Raw genomic sequence first — 18,156 nt, 5'->3', positions numbered from 1 at the left:
TATATTTTTGTTCAGCTGCATAAAAAAATGAATATTCCATGGGCTAAGATGAGTATGGATGCTGATTTGTGTAGGGCTTCAGATACCTCACATAGTAATTTTCCTTAAAGACTGCAACAATTTAGGAATATGTGGGCAAGCCAGACTGTATTACATAAGATTGCCACACTGTGGCCTGACAAATAGAAGTGCAAACTATAAAGTGCAACTTTAAGGTACAGCAGTGAAAATTGAAAACTGCTATAATCACTTGCAAAGCATTTTTGCAGATGTGCTTTGTCCTTTGGACATCAAATACTGGAGCTCCCCCACACTTATATATACTAACTCCAACATTCCTATACTTCAGAGTAAATGTAATTCTCTATGATACTGCAATCTCAGAATTAGTATATGAAAAACATATTCACATTTTGTAGTCTGCACTTCTGAGTACGAACTTAAGTGCAACATCATTCAGCCTTGCTCTTCAGCAAGACAGGTACATGGACTTTCTTATTTATTTTTTAAAAAGTGGTGTAACTTGTATTAGAGAAATGATGAATTATGAGGAAAATTAAGGGTTCACCTTAAAAAACTAAAGAATATGTATGGACTGTAATGACTGGCAAGGATGTTAAAGGTTCATTATGGCACTGTTTTTAAAACAAATTTTGCCAATGTTGAGGTAAATTGCATTATACTGGGATATCTTCCTTTAAATATTATGGAGATCAGAGACAGGAAATGTATGCCATAAGGTAAATCTCTTTCTAGAAGGTAGTCATAATAACAAATTCATGGAGATTGGTCACATATCCAAGTTGTCAGATCTTTACAAATCTTATAGTGTGCACTGAAATTGATGTTTTATGCTGTAAAACAGCAAATTTTGAAGAACTGCCCAAATAATCATTATGAGGAATGTGTTAAATCTTTACAGAAATATGTACTGGCAATCTGGCAGTTTGGAGTCACTTTGTAGAGAAACAGTGCAACTGATATTGAGACTGGCTATAATGAATACATAGGGTCTTACTATGTCATGGTTTTGGTCCTCACATCTGATAAAGATAACAGTGGATGCACTGTCTGATTTTTGGAATATTTCTAGTATAACCTAGGTTTGTGTTTTTACATAAATGTGGTTGATACTATTCAGATAGCTAGTTCTATGGATAGAGAATTGTGTTACTTTTAATACTACAAGTTGGATTGCCAACCTTTGAAAACATTTTTCAACAAATGGTAAGGAGATATACCTGATTATTATGTATGCAGATAATACCTTTACTTGTCATTAAAACTGAGTTGACTGTCGGTGGACACACTATACTGAGCTGCGAAACTGACTGATAGTTTAAATGTTCTGGTGTACTGTTATGAACAGAACTTAAAATCTGGCAATTTGATTTAGAAAACAAATAAAACCAGTCTTGTGATAGTGACAAAATACTCTGGCAGTGATAGTAATGACAGATTATGTTCATGCAGCCAATACTGCTGTAGCATCTGAATTCAGGGGAGGGGAGCTTGATTTTATGGACCCAGCGTGTCTGGCTTGGGAATGCTTTTGAAGACTGACTTCAAGCATGATGTGTCCTAAATAACAGGGTGCATGGTTGGTTTTCTTTACAAAGGTAATGCAGATCACATTAAGAAGAAACACTGGGTGCCTGGAAGGTAGCAGTTTTGTTTAAAATGTGATACAATATCAGTGTTTGAAATTTTTTACCAGCCTTATTAGCGAACCAGTTACTTGTTTATAGTATCAATACGGCTAAGTTTGCTGGAAGGAGATTTTGCTTAGTGAATGAGACTGAACAAGGTTTAGATCTGTGAGTTTTGTTTTCTGAACTCAGCAAACATGTAGACCTAAAAAGCATATGAAAACAGTGGAAAAATCTAGCGAGTTTCTTTATTTAAATATACATGTATATATGTACTGATAAATTTAAATTACTAGTATTGCTAATTAGGAAGTAACGTGGACGGACTGGTACAGTGCACCATTATAGTGTACAAGTAAATGTTCAAAACTAATGTATTTATTATTGGAAGCCTTGTGTAATTGGGTGTCTAGAAAGTTTTCATTTACATAATCAATAACAAATGCACACACTGTTTGTCTGACACAGTGTATAGCAGATTATGGGCAATTATGTAGTGCACTGAAAAGGAAAGGGATATTGGTTGTATTTTATAAAACTGCCCTATACCACCATGCTGTTTCACTAAAATAATTTAGCTGGCATTGATGGATTAAATTATGCGTAAATATGGGAAGGACTCTGTGCTCATTCTGGCAAAAAAAATTGTGGTCTGTAATGTTTGAACTGTTCCTTGTGTTGCGGTATTATAAGCATATGGATTTATTTTACAGAATTATTGTGGCTAATATCAGTGAGTAGTCTGGGCTTTCAGAATTTAAGCAAGCTGAAGCTTCAGTTTACAAACAAAGACACCAGTAACTGTAGGGTAGGGGATGCTTTGTAGTAGAACTGAGACACATTAGAACATTATTTTATAATTCAAGTAAATCATCTGATAAAGAGATTAAATACTGGGCAAGACAGACAAGTTGTGATTTGTTTTCAAATAACAGATAATTAATAAGAGTAATTATTTCATTGCTTTACTGAACAGTAGCCGTATAGTTTTTATATACTACAGCAAAGCATGGTATTTAAGATAGTCAAATGCTGTAAAAGTTCATTAAGATTTTGCTTTATAGAACTAATTTCAGTAATCTATAATTCTGCATGGTTAGGAGCACTTCTTTCAGCTCTGCTATAGCCCTAACTTCACTCATCAGCTGTTTCCATTTAGAAATTAACACATGCATAAGGATTCACTGAGAACACCCAGTGCCAGCAGTAAGAACTGGGATAAAAGGGGGATGTTTACACAATGCAGAGATTTGTAATTCAGAGACATGTAAGACACAATGAGGAAAGACCTCATTATTTTTTAATTTGTATGTCTCTGATACACCCTTAATTACCGTGAGTTTCCTGTTGTGGAGAACAATGGCCATGCATCATTTTGGGACAAGCACCAGCCCCTTCATTCACTGTCTCTCACACACACACACACACACACACACACACACACACACACACACACACACACACACACACACACATACACAAACACAAACCTCTTACCTTTCCCTGAGTTGACAGAATGCCAGATGTCTCTTTATTTTATTATCTCTGCCCTCATTAGTCATAGATCCTTACAGTCAGTCAGTAATGCTAGATATTAGTTTTGTTCCTCTTATTTTTTAGTGTATAATGTGCAGCATGATGCTATGGCTGTTTCTATGTTAAAATTTTAAGTGATTCCAAAAAATACTATAATAAAGTCTCCTTGGTGCCATCTAGTGTTCCTCTCAACTTTGTACTGAAGCCCCCACACACACACACACACACACACAAACATACCGCTGTTGTTGCCTCTTACCGATAGTCTTTCCTTCGTAACACATGGGCTGTTGCAGTCATTGAATCATGCCATACATTAGAGTTGCATACTTATTATTGTGTAAAATAACTCTGGTTAAGATAGCGGCAGTGTCTGATCTAGACAAAAAAACTAAAACTAAATAAATAATAAAATAAAATAAACCTGGCTACACTAACTGATTAATTAGCATAGAGGGCGCAGGATTTGAATCCTGTTTCTATTTTACTTTATGTATTTATTTATTTTATTTATTAGTTTACATTTGTTGACCGGGAGTGTCCGACTGGACGTAAGTCCATTTTCAGCGGTGGCCCAGGGAGAAAAGCTCCACAGTTAAAATAAACAGACAGTAGTTATGTTGGATTACATAGTGATTAACAATTTAACATAGCAATTACTTACAACATATTTATAGATGAAGAACATAGTACATCAGTAGACAACTAGAATCTTTATCTGTGAAGTACATAACAGACATTAACAAATGTTACAATGAGAAGTTCCTGCTGTATAATAAGTACTAGGCTTATGAACATCTGAGCTTGCTATAATCAAGGTAGTTAGTGGAGTGGAAAGAAAGGTAGTGGTTGGATGGGGTGGGTGATATTAGAGTGGGAGTTGCAAGGGCATAGCCAGCATGTTTTTAGGTACACTTTTAGTAAAGTTTTGAAGTGGGTGCATGATGGTACGGAGGTAATTGTGGGTGGAAGGGAGTTCCATAATTTGGCTATGGTGCAAGAGAATAGTGCTTCACCAGCAGAGTTATTGGCTTTAGTGATCTGCAAGTGATTTTTGTTGCTGGATCTTAGTGGTCTGGTGGTGCGATAGGGTTGGAGTAGATTCTAGAGGGATGGGACATTTAGTGGATGGTTTACTAGTTTGTGGGTGAGTGAGATTTGATACCACTGAAGGAGGTGAGGGAGTTCAAGCCAGCCCAGTTCAGCAAGTGAGAGACAGTGGTGACTACGGTAGGATGCCCCTGTGGCGAATTTGGCGATTTTGTTGTAGCAGGTCTCTAGCTTGTTTAGATCACATTGCCTTAGGTTGGTATATATTGGAGAGGCATAAAGTAGGGTGGAGATAAGGTGGGAATTTGCTATTGAAATCTTTGCTGCTTTGGTGAGAAATTGCTTATTTCTGTATAACGCTCCTAGTTTGTTGTGGACTTTTTTTATGGTCATGGATATGTGAATGTCAAATTTTAGTTTATTGTCTATTTCCACTCCTAGCAATTTGGTGTGTTCAGTTGGGTATATAATGGTGTTGTCTTTTGCTGTGATATTAAAGTGAGAGTTGTTTTGAGTATGTTTGGTGGGTTGGAAGATGAGTAGTTTAGTTATGTTTGGGTTGAGTATTAATTGGGCATCGGATAACCAAGTTTCAACAGAGGAAAAGGCTTCCTGTGTGACTTTTTGCAGTTTTGGTAGGGACTGGGCTGAGCAGATGATGGTTGAATCATCTGCATATTGTATGAGTGTGCCATGTTTGGTGGCAGAGGCTAGATTATTGGTGTAAACAGAGAAGAGTAGGGTTCCAAGGATGGATCCTTGGGGAACCCCTATGGAGACAGGTAGTTGGGGAGATATGTCATTCTGCTATACAATGGATTGTTGGCGGTCAGACAGGTAACTCTGAAACCAGTTGGTGACTGATTGTGAGAAGGATAGGTTATTGAGGACAGAGATAAGTTGTTTGTGTGGGACCATGTCAAATGCTTTAGATAGGTCTAGGAAAGTAGCAGAGGAGAGATAGCCATTGTTTTTATGCTGAAGGATAGTGTTAGTAAAGGAGAGTAAGGCAGTGGTGGTGCTATGGTTTGGTCGGAAACCATGCTGAGTACTGGAAAGGAGGTTGTTAGTAAGGAGGTAGTCTGAGACCTGAGAATGTATGCATCTCTCTAGTATTTTGGAGAGTGGAGAGAGAATAGCTATGGGGCGGTAAATGGTTAGTTCTGTGGAGGGTCCGCCTTTGTGGAGAGGAATTATATGTGATACTTTCCACAGTGTGGGAATGTAACTTTCTGACAGAGATCAGTTAATCAAGATGGATACTGGGTAGGCCAGAGCATCAGCTGCGATTTGTAGGTATTCACTTGGGAGGTTGTCTGCTGCTAATTTGGTGGGTTCAAGTTTAGTTAAGAGTTTTTTTTATGTTGTAGGAAGGTACAGGAGAAAAAGAGAAGGCAGTGGGGAGATTACTAGTTGAAGGTGTGGGTTGGAGGGGAGTGGGGATTGTGTTGTTTAGCTAGTGATAGTATGGTTTGGGTGAAGTGTGTGTTGAATGAGGTAGCAATATTTTCTGAGGAGTGAGGGATGTTAGGAGGAGGGGTACTGACTTTACCTGGGTGGAGGATGGAGTTTATGGAGGACCAGAATTGTTTGGGGCTGTGTTGTGAGGAGTCTAGGGCAGACTGGTAGTATTGGAATTTGTCCTGTTTTATTAGCTTTTTGACTCTATTGCATAGTTCTAGGAATTTCTGTCTAGTTGAGGGGGTTTTGGTTTTGCGTCAGTGCTCCCAGGCTTTATCCCTGTTTTTCATTTCTGACTTAGTGGTTTTCTGTAGCCATGGGGAGGGTTGTGCTTTGGTTCTGGAAAATCTTATGGGGACATGGTAATTAAGGATGTTCAGGAAGGTAGTATTAAAAAATTCAACTGCGTCATCTAAACTGAGGTACTTTAGAGGATGCCAGTTACATTCTTTGAGGGATGAGATGAATGTGAGTGGGTTAAAGTTTAGTTTTTTTAAGTATTTGACAGTAGATGACAGGTTTAGCTTGGTATAGGTATTTTTGAGTAGGAATGTTGGGGACTGATCACTGAGGCTATCTGATAAGGAGCCTGTTATATATGACTGGGGGCTCTTACTGACTAGTATCCAATCCAGGGTAGTGTGCTTGCTGGAGTTTTTATTTATCCTGGTTGGCGACTGGACTAGTTGGTTGAAGCCATGAAGGTTTACATGATGGGTTGGATGGTTGCCAGAACAGGATTGCCAGTCAATATTGAAATCACCTAAAATGATAGTTTCTTGGGGGAGATGGTGGGTAGACCAGCTGAGGAGGTTTTCTAGTGGAGGGATGTTTTGGCCAGGTGGGAAGTAGCATCTAATTATGTTGATGGTTTTGTTTTGGTTTATTTTGAGGTTGGTATATATTATTTCTTCATTGCCTATTTGTGGAGCTGATGATTTTAAGATCTGGATGTTTCGATGCTGTTTTAATATTATAGCTACACCACCTTCTTTCTTGTTTAGCCGGTCTACTCTTAGTATGCCGTAACCTGTAGGGCGTATTTGCTCACTGGTAATGTGAGCTTTTAGCCAGGTTTCTGTCAGGATGACTATATCTGGGGAGTACAAGTCTATGGTGGCATGGAGTTCATGGACTTTGTTGGATATACTTCTGATATTTAGGCTTAGTAGAAGGAAGTCACTTGGCTTTCTGTTGGCTGTAATATGGGAGAAGTTGTGGTTTCTAGTCTGATTATGAGGATTGGGGTTGGAGATGGTAGGGCCAGGGTTGGGGTGGATGTCTTCACTTAGGGCTAGTTTTGATATGCATGAGGTTATTAGTTTTCTCAGTTTTTGAATGTGTTTGTTTATAAGGGAAACTATATGATTGTGCTCTGTGGGTAATAGGTATGGTGGGAGGGTTACTATGTTAAGTTGTAGGGATGCTTTATGTTTGAGTAATATAGTTGGTAGAATATGTGGGGGGTGCATAGGGATGGTTCTTGAGCTGGTGGGAGGGGAGCTGAGTGAGGGTGAGACATGAGTGGTGGTGTGAGTAGTAGTACAGTGGTAGTGGTTGAGTGGGGAATGATGGAGCTTTGGTAGGATGTAAGATATGCAAGGAGAGTGCATGCAGTGAGCATAGGTAAGGTATGCTTGTACATGTTAGTTGAGGAGGTGTAATAGTAGTGGGAAGATGGAGGAGGTAGTGTTGGGTTAGTGCTGTGGTTGGCTACTGGAAAGATGGGAGGGGTTTGTGAGTGCAATAAAGGTGGGACCACTGGGGGCGGAAGGGAATAGGGGGCAGGGTGGGGAGCGAACCGGGTAGAGACCCTGTTAGTTGCTCGTATGAGGGGGCTGGAAACAATCAGTTAACAGAGTTAACTGATAAATGAACATATGATAGTGACAAGGGTGGTTGTAGTTTTAAAAATGGTGCCTGCTACAGGTAATATTTATTAACTTTGGGATTGTCTTAAGGTAATAAACAGGGAAGGGGGAGGGGAGAACAAGGGTGTGAACAGGCAGTTCTTTGTACTGCTGCTAATGAGTCAAAGCAAAGACAAGTTTGTGTTTAAGAAACAATCACAACTGACCAAGGACTGCTCTGAAACTGTAAGTCATTTCTTAACCATTTCTCAGGTGGAAAAACAGGATAACCTTGTATCAGTAGGCTACTGTGGTCTCAGTTTAAACTAACAAACACACAGTATTGATCAGTTATGGATATTATTTGCTAACAGAAGGGAATAGGAGAGAAAGTGGAAGGTGTGTGTGTGTGTGTGTGTGTGTGTGTGTGTGTGTGTGTGTGTGTGTGTGTGTGTGTGTGTGTGTGTGTGTGTGGTGGGGGGGAGGGGAGCTGCTTAAAGCCAAAGCAGAGTGCTCTCCAGGGGGAAATGAATATTGGCTCAAACAGGTAGACACATACTCAAAGTTAACTTTAGCTGTTTGCAGACAGTTCAGACTCAGACTGCACTTTTCTTACAAGAATGATAAAGGTGGTACTGCAGCTGAATACTTAGGAATGGTGTTAGGCTCAAAGTTAACTTAGCTGTTTGCAGACAGTTCAGACCCGGACTGCGCTTTTCTTACAAGAATGATAAAGGTGGTACTGCAGTTGAATACTTAGAGTGGTGTTAGGTCGCATGCAGGACAATGTTTTGAACCAACTACTAGTATATGCAGATACTGAGCCAATTGGAAGAACATTCAAAGTTAACTTTAGCTGTTTGCAGACAGTTCAGACCCGGACTGCGCTTTTCTTACAAGAATGATAAAGGTGGTACTGCAGTTGAATATTTAAGAGTGGTGTTACATTCAAAGTTAACTTTAGCTGTTTGCAGACAGTTCAGACCCAGACTGCACTTTTCTTACAAGAATGATAAAGGTGGTACCGCAGTTGAATACTTAAGAGTGGTGTTAGGTTCAAAGTTAACTTTAGCTGTTTGCAGACAGTTCAGACCCGGACTGCGCTTTTCTTACAAGAATAATAAAGGTGGCACCGCAGTTGAATACTTAAGAGTGGTGTCAGGTTCAAAGTTAACTTTAGCTGTTTGCAGACAGTTCAGACCCGGACTGTGCGTTTCTTACAAGAATGATAAAGGTGGTACCGCAGTTGAATACTTAAGAGTGGTGTTAGGTTGGAGAGACAGTGAGCTCCTCATGGGGCCTTTAGCAGAGTGGATTGTAGTTTTGTTATGTTTTAGTTATGTATTTTTTAAGTGCTTCATTAGTACCTGTTCACTAAACTACCCAACACTTACCTCTACCATGATGAGTGAACATGAGCTTTTGGAGATATTCATTAACACAAGTTGTCCTGACCAGCTGTATCACTATACACAGGTAAGTTATTCACTGAGTTGCTCAGCTACAAAAATGCCTTACCACAAGCATTTCTGGGCCAGAGCACATGGCTAATTACCATATGCTTCTATCCCAGAATGCCTCATTAGCATTTAGCACAGCTGCAGAGCAGCCCTCTATAGTGAAATCATTATGCTAAATCACCAGGTTAGGGCTTTTCTAATTCAGAAATTGTTACCACCAGGTGTACACCTTTCAGTAACCTTTCTGAATTGGCCCCATGAACCAAGGAATGCCTTTCTTTTGCATAGCTGTGGTGCAACCCAAGAAGCATTTCCTCATTGTTTTAAACCAGCAGGCAATCTGGTAATTCGTTCTCATTTAGTTTAGTTTAGTGTCTTTGGTTTCACCGCCACCCTTTCTGTAACTTGAATTATTAGAGCTATGAAATGTTTTCCTTGCAGTGATGTTACAACTTAAAACTTTATGAAAGTCAGCTTTTAAAAAGTCGACCATTCTAGATTAATCCCGAGTCAATAACTTTCCTCTACAAATCTTATAAACTATTACTTCACTTACCTCACCATTACCTCTCAATTGGATGTTAGACACTTTAGATGATACCAGTGTAACTTACATTAACATGTTCTTATATTGTATGTCTCCAATTATACTGATGATCTTCTTCTTTATTTTATACAGATGTGACTGACTAAAGTAGCAGTTGCATGTCTGAACCTCACAACCACTGCAAATTGTACTGTTTTTGGTGACTTTACTGCAGGGTATGTAAATAATTGGCTGTAACGGGCTCTGTTAGGACCACCCTGCCATCTGCTCCCCCAGCTGCCAACACCACACCTATAATTCCATTTATATAATATACCATAGCTTTCTAATCGACCCATTAAATGCTTACTGGCAATGTTTCAACCAGTAAATTGCTGCATCCAGGCTCTGGCAATGAATTTATTATAGTCTTTAATAAATAAATAAATAAATAATTTTGTACTGCAAGCTCTACTGTCATGCCTGTGCATGCTATTCTGGAAGAATGTACCACACCAGCATCTTACTGAAATCAAATGCCATGAAATAAAGGCATTTCTACCTGGTTGCCATCTTGTTTATAGATATATTTAAATAAAAATTTTGTTTCCCCATTCCATGTTTTTTAATAAGTCATAAGCCTGTAGTGATAAAACAAGTTATTTAAGGTGCAGAAGATTAATGAAGTAAAATACAGATCTGTATGATAATAAGTCCAACAATCTGTTATCATTGCAGTCAGGCGTTACACATAAATAATCTAAAGATATGTCTATTTAGACTTCATATATGCTAGTATTATCCCATGCGTCAAATGACTAATGTCTTGTCTATTTGCCGAGATCTCTCATTGGTATTACACTATCAATGCAGCTGGATTTGACACCCATTTATCTAATACACTATACCAAAATGACATACCTCACAATCCTTATTATGCTGGGATTTACTAGCTTCACCTCCTTTATGGCATTAGTATTCTATACTAAGCTCGTCTATGTATTGTGTTCCTGTACATCACTATATCAAAAGCAGAATTTCCTATTGTAAAATTTATTTCCTTCATGTCTGAAGCCCCAGCCAGGCATTCCATTGCGTGATACTTGTATATATTACAGAGAAGCACCATAACTAAGTTGAAATTATACCCAAATTTTTCACTAAGGACACAGACTACAGTCTCTTACTTCACACTAAAAAATGGACTAAGATAAGAACCAGTGAGTGGTAGTATGTACAATAATATCTCTTGTCTTACTTGTATCGTGATTTAGATGACATCTTTCTATAAAAGTCTCCCCAGGAAAAGGCTTATATGCATATTGCTCTGTGATACATTACACCCATTATATGCTCAGTGTTGTTGCTAAATCACATCCACCAAAGGATGGTCCTGCACACAGTTTCAACACACTGCATTTTAAAAGGCTGGCCATTGTGTCTCTTCATATCTGATTTGTCTTCTATTCCACAGGCTCTACTTGAAAACCTAAAGACAACTCTTGAATCTAGATTACCAATCTGTTGAGATGTGGAATGCTTAGACTACCCTACATTTGTTCAATGAGTAATTAGGCATGTTGTATATGTCCAGACATATTTGGTTGACTTATCTTTTGTTTCACTCTAAAGTTTATCTTCCCAGGCTCAGGTATGAGGGTTCAAGGAATATGTTTGGATGAATGTGTGGGTTTTGTGTATAGTAGTATAGCTTCTTAGTCAAAACAGATTTGTTGTCTGTTTCTTTCAAACCACTGAATGCTTTTTATGGATCACATGTACTCAAATTTAAGTGCTGACATATTGGAATATAGTTTGTTAGGCAGCAGAATGGCTTGGCACTCTGTACTTTAATTAGAAGCTTCTCCTTTTCTCATTGTTGTGGGACCATGCAGTATATACAAGTTTGAGCATAGGCCCACCATATGGAGGGTCAGGTGAATTCTTCCTCTGCAAATATATTTATTACAATTTTAGTGGGTGGGAGTTTTTATAATTGTGTTTTTGATTAGTTAAAACTGACAAACAGTTCCACAGACTATTGTACTTCAGTGCTTCACAGCAGAAGCTATAAGTCAATATGGCTGACCACACCAGACATTCATCAATGCTTGCACCACTGACAATAAAGGAATATGTCTATATCACATGGGTAATGACCTGAGAAACACAATAGTGCTGCAATAGCAATTTGATATTACACTGTAGAGCTTAGTCTATAAATGAATTATAATGAAATCACTGTCTGAATGATCCAATGATGTTTGATTTTTTTTCAGCCTTAATGTACAATGCAACTATTGATGAGAGACGATACACCCCTAGGGCTATGCTGGATGAAGATAATGAGAAATATTTTCACCAGACTATGGAGATATTTCCTGAAGAAGAGCATTGTAACAATGTTGGCTTCCATGTTCTCGTGAGTAAACCATGCAAGGTCCTTGCTAAACTGAAATATTGTTTTAGTATTAATACATTATTAACTTAATAAAATACAGTACATATTTATATCATCCTGCCCCCAGCCCTTCTTCAACATATTTTTAAAGAAAATAATATTGTTTTAGCATTAATGAATTATGCTTCATTGATGCACTCATTTGCCAAATAACACTGACAGGTCAAATATTGTATTGTTTATCCCTTTAACATAGTTTGCACTGGACCATGGAATTTATCAACATTGTGCACAGATGTGTATAGGTTTACTACACACTATCCCTGGCATTAATAAAGAACCCACCACTGGATCTAAGAGCTGTGGCCAAAAGGGGCTATTTCTGTGATCATGGGAAATGAAGTTTGGAGACACATTAGCTGCAATAAGGAAAAACCTCATTATTGGCTAATTTGCATGTCTCTGAATCCAGTGGTGTTACTACTAGTTCTAATTAACACTTTCCTTTGGTAATCACCTCTGGTGGTCCATGCATTGTGTTGGCATAGGCATGCCTTCAAACAGAGACACACACACACACACACACACACACACACACACAAACTTCACCATACCTCTTACCTATCATTTACTTTACATAACATCCCTGATGTTGCCTCTTATTTTTTTCACTGGTTCTTGTATACCACTGAGGCCTACAGTCAATCAATAATGCAGAACAGAGTTGCATTCATCCTCTTGTTCAGATATTGCACCATGTTGTCTAGTGCTCTTCATGGCATTCTCTTGCAGTGTTGAGCATGGCCATTTAGAGGTTTTGCAGCCCCCTGATATGGACACACCACCATCAATTACAACTGTCCCTGATTTTGCTATATATACTTGCTCTTTTCCTCATAACTCAAGGACTATTTCAGTCAATCAATAATGTCAGACAGCGTTTCATACTTCTTCTTCTTTAGAAAATACATCATAGTGCAAGACCTCTAATTTACAAAGTCCTCAGTTAGTGAAATGAAATAAAGCTCTGTTTAGTTAATGAGCAGCTGTCTGTGCCAGGGGTACATGGTTTGAGATTTTTTTTTCTCCATTTCAAAGCCTGTCATTCTATTAAGATTGTTGTGTGACTTGTGTAATGTTTAATAATTGTCTCTGGTCTCTGGTGTTAGCTCAGAGGACAAAAGCTCAACCTTGTTAATGAGCTGCTTTCTCTGCCAAGGGTACAGAGTTTGATACATTTTTCTCCATTTCAAAAGTCAATGTTCTATTAAGTTTAAGTGACTTTGGGTAACATTTAATGAGTATCCCTGGTATCCAGTGCCCCCTATAAGTCTTACATCTTTCATGCTGCAAAACCTATTCTGTTAATTATTTTAGGTGACTTAAGGGAATATTTTAATCTGACTGATGAGTAGTGTTCTAACCAACAGTATTTCAGGATGTTCTTACTAGTCTAGGGGAGTTTGAAAGTATAGCAGATGGCAGTCATCTGCCATACATACATGCACACACTATACACACATTCAAGTACAAGTGGACAGACACACACACACACACACACACACACACACACACACACACACAGATTCTCACAGTAGATCCCCCACACCGATTTTACTCATGGATGCAAACACATGCATACACTTCTATTTTACCTGTCTCCTGTAACTGAAAAGTAAAACTGGTTCAACCAGCACCCTGGGTTGGTACTATGAATGTGCCCTATCCGCTCAGCTCATCAAGTGAAGAAATTTAAAAATACACTTTACTATAATAAGCCAATCACTACATTCTCTCAGCTCATCAAATCATCAAGTGAAGAGTTAAAAAAAAGCACTTTACTCTAGTAAGCTCATCATGACATTGTAAGTGAAGTTTACTACAGTTAATCTATGCCCCCCACCCAGCTCTTCCATTGAAGCGCAAAAAAAAGGATGTTTGTTCTACTAGCATACCAACCAGATGGCCAGATTTACAACATACCCCCCCCTGCCCCAGCCATTCATGTCCCATTTCTGTATCCTGCCCCCAGCCCTTCTTCAACATATTTTAAAAGAAAAAAATACTTTCTTCTTTTAAAATATAGCAAACTGTTTTCTATAAATGTAGCAAACAGTTGCTACAATTTATACGGTGCCTGCCTGGAGCACTACAGATCTCATGTTTTAGTTAAAAAAAATTCTTCTTTTTGAACTGTGGCAAACTGCTTGCTACAAAAATTTATAGCCTGCCTGCATGAAGAGTTACTTGTGTTCATATTATTAGTTATTTTTTTCTTTTTAAACTGTAGCAAACAGTTGCTGAAGTTTATACCCTACGGTTTTAGTTAAAAAAAAAAGAAATTTTTTTTTTTTACTTTTAAAATGTAGCAAACTGCTTGCTAAAGTTTAGACTAGACAGAGAGCACTGCAGTGCTCATATTTGATTGCAGATGCAATACTGATGTTTAAAAATCAGTATTGCATTAAAGAGAGATCGGGATAGGCAGATCACACCCCCACCATTGTGCACCTGGGGCAGTTGCCCCTCTCACCCACCCTTAGCCATGCTAATGCCCAAACTACTCCCCTATTATGACCACCCAGGCAGCCACACACACATACACAGACTCACACACACTTACCTAAGGCCACTCATTCCATTGCATGCACTCTGTTATGAAGCCCCACACACATACACATACATGAACACTCACAGTATATCATCCCCCACCCGATGCACGCACACACACACACACACACACACACACACACACACACACACACACACACTGAAAATTACACATCCCTTTGCATATATTCACACATGTGGTCACAGTCAAAAACATATACACACAAACACACGCACACAAGCAGACACACACACACACACACACACACACACACACACACACACACACACACACACACACACACACACACACACACACACACACACACACACACACACACACACACACACACACACACACACACACACACACACACACACACACACACACACACACACACACACACACACACACACACACACACACACACACACACACACGCACCTTCCTGGCAGTTTCCTTTAATGCAAATTACCCATTGAAAGTAATGAGTGAACACAATTAGCTTTTTGCCAAGCTAATTAACTTGGCCATTGGTCGTGATTAATCACTCAGATGCATAAATGCCGTACCACAGGAATTGCTAGGTGACAGCACTTGGCTAAATAGTATAGGCTGTTTCCATGAAATTCCTCGGTAGAATGTAGCATGGTTAAGAAGAGAGCCCACCTCGGTGATCCTACAGACTGTATAGGATCACTGCAGTGGTCCTGTCTCAGAATCAGAACGGGCAGTTACCGGTAGTAGCAGCTCATGTTATGTCTTACTGCTGGCAGCAGCCCTTTCTGAACCTGGCCCTATGTTTAGTATACCACCATTCCTTAACAAGATTTTACTAAATGCCAGCATACCAAGGAATGTCTGTGTTTCTGTTTGGCATGCAGGAGCACATAACACACAAAAGCTGGGATTTAAAGAAAGCTAGTGCAGTGTGCAATGCACAAAACAGAAGCCAAAATAGCTTCCAGTGCAGAGAAGATCAAATAGAACAGATCTCAGCAGTTAGGGCACATGCAGAAAACCAGAAGCTGATTTGGTGAGGAAGATTTGGGAGAGGCAGGAAGAAGGCAAGAGGAGACAAAAGTTTCCAGTCAAGAGATGGGTGGCCTGAATGATAAAAGGCCTGTGAAAATCAGGCATGATGGTCGAAGAAGGTAGGAGTGTGGCATTGAACTGAGAGAGCTGGCAACAGTTGATGCAACACCTAGAACAAACAGAAAGAATGGGAACAGGGGCTTGATCATGATGATGATGATGAGTGCAGCGTGCAACAAAAAAAAGTGCAGAAAGCAATCGTACATAAGGTGCATACAACTAAGAGAGACTGACTGTGTGACTGGGCAGTGGTGAAAATAACACAATATGCAGTGGATGTAAAGGAAGAGCCTGTGCAAATGAGCAATGTGGAATATGCAAATGAAGAAACCTAAAACAGTGGCCTGATTTTGAGACATGTACAACAGTGGAGCTGCTTGGCCACACTTAACCACTTTGAACACAGAACATTGTGATGTTCACGATGGGGGGCTATCCTAGGAATTGCAGCAGGACTAGTACAGCAGCAAGTGCCGCAGTTGCTGTCAGACACAGTATTCTGAATGTTGTATGTCATTACCACCCTCTCAGACACAGTATTCTGAATGTTGTATGTCATTACCACCCTCTCAGACACAGTATTCTGAATGTTGTATGTCATTACCACCCTCTCAGACACAGTATTCTGAATGTTGTATGTCATTACCACCCTCTCAGACACAGTATTCTGAATGTTGTATGTCATTACCACCCTCTCAGACACAGTATTCTGAATGTTGTATGTCATTACCACCCTCTCAGACACAGTATTCTGAATGTTGTATGTCATTACCACCCTCTCAGACACAGTATTCTGAATGTTGTATGTCATTACCACCCTCTCAGACACAGTATTCTGAATGTTGTATGTCATTACCACCCTCTCAGACACAGTATTCTGAATGTTGTATGTCATTACCACCCTCTCAGACACAGTATTCTGAATGTTGTATGTCATTACCACCCTCTCAGACACAGTATTCTGAATGTTGTATGTCATTACCACCCTCTCAGACACAGTATTCTGAATGTTGTATGTCATTACCATCTGTATGAAGACAGGAGGTTTGGGCAGTTTCTGACTTACCACCCTCTGGCAGAATAACAGGTTTGCCATTTCCAAGTGGTTAGGGATACTACAAGAGAATTAATTGTAGTTTGTTGCCCATATATGCAGAACTGAGGGGAATATGAGGTATGCCCCTTCCTATGAACACAGAGGAATGTGTAGCATTATTCTTCTTACCTACAGGACATTCCACTGACCTATGGGGGATCCATGGGGGACACATTAGGGATATTGCAGGTATCAACCTCAAGAATACTAAACTAGTTCTTTGGCATTGAGGTAGAACATGTGGAGGATCATATCTAGTTCCCCAGGACACTAGAGAAGAGAATAAATACCATATCTCCTATGAGACAGCTCATTTCCCTGAGGTCCTGGGAACAATAGATTGCACACAGGTTGCTGTCAAGGATCTACCCGTTTGTGATAGCAGATATACATAAGCAGACTGAGCTTCCACTATCCTGAACTGCCAGGTGATCTGTAATACCAAAGGTATAATTTATAATATGTCTGCGTGTACCACTGAGACTGTAGACATGATTCACATATATGACACTCTTCCAACAAATATTATCACACAGGGTCACCTGGTTGGTAGGTATAAACACACACACACACACACACACACACACACACACACACACACACACACACACACACGCATGCCAGATAGATAGACCTATACTCACAGATGCACATATATGTTGTGCTTTGTGTGATGCAGGTGATACTAGATATGCCCAGCCTGGTTAATGACTGCAGTAAATAACTGCATGGAATGTGTTATAATACAGTCCATGCTGAAAACAGGTGTCTGTTCTAATGAAGGGGAAAATACTGATGCTTAAGCACCACTGATGGGGCACTGCAAAATATTCCAGACATATGCAACAAGATATCTGCTGTGTGTACCATGCTCCACAAAATGGTATTATGTAAGTAACTGGAGCTGCAAGAGAATATCATGGCAGACCTGTCACAGCAGCAGAACAAGCACAGGGTGGAATGTCAGAAGAAGTCCAAGCAGCAGCTGAAAAACATCTGAGGACGATGCAGATACATTACATTACAGCACAAGTACAGAAGCAGCAAATGATTCCAAACACTGCACCAAGACAGAGACAACACAGATAAAATTATCCATGCAGTGAGACCCAGGTGATCAAGGTTCAGTTAGGAGCCCTAGCAATGGAGGAGCTAGGCAGGGAGAGAAGTGAAAGGGTAAAGCCCGCTCACCTTTCCCCAAGGAGTGGAAGATTCTATGCAGTTGAGAATCATAATGAAAGGTGCAGTTTCAATAGTCGAGACCAGGTAAGCCACTTTTCTTGTTTTAGGGATGGGAGCAGAGGGGCTTCCTGCTGCCTAAATCCCCTGCTGAAAAGAGGGATGACCAGCACAGTCAGCCCATTGCTCATCTGCATCCCCTACTTAGTAAAACATATGTGGGAAATTAGGGACATAAAGAG

General features: G+C 39.6%; 1 protein-coding gene across 1 annotated transcript in view; it reads left to right on the top strand.

Annotated features, from left to right (window-relative positions):
- The window catches only part of ITGA11 (integrin subunit alpha 11), a 1,670,941-nt gene that overhangs the window by 1,318,505 nt on the left and 334,280 nt on the right, over positions 1–18,156 (top strand). The window contains exon 17 of the mRNA XM_044077667.1: positions 11,812–11,954. Coding sequence (XP_043933602.1) covers positions 11,812–11,954 — 143 coding nt within the window. The remainder of the gene's footprint in view (positions 1–11,811; positions 11,955–18,156) is intronic.

The sequence above is a fragment of the Protopterus annectens genome, chromosome 7.part0, assembly GCF_019279795.1.
Source record: "Protopterus annectens isolate FY-2018-M chromosome 7.part0, PAN1.0, whole genome shotgun sequence".
In the NCBI taxonomy this organism is placed as follows: Eukaryota; Metazoa; Chordata; order Ceratodontiformes; family Protopteridae; genus Protopterus; species Protopterus annectens.
The sequence above is the reverse complement of the archived record's forward strand: the minus strand, read 5'-3'. Positions and strand labels throughout refer to the sequence as shown.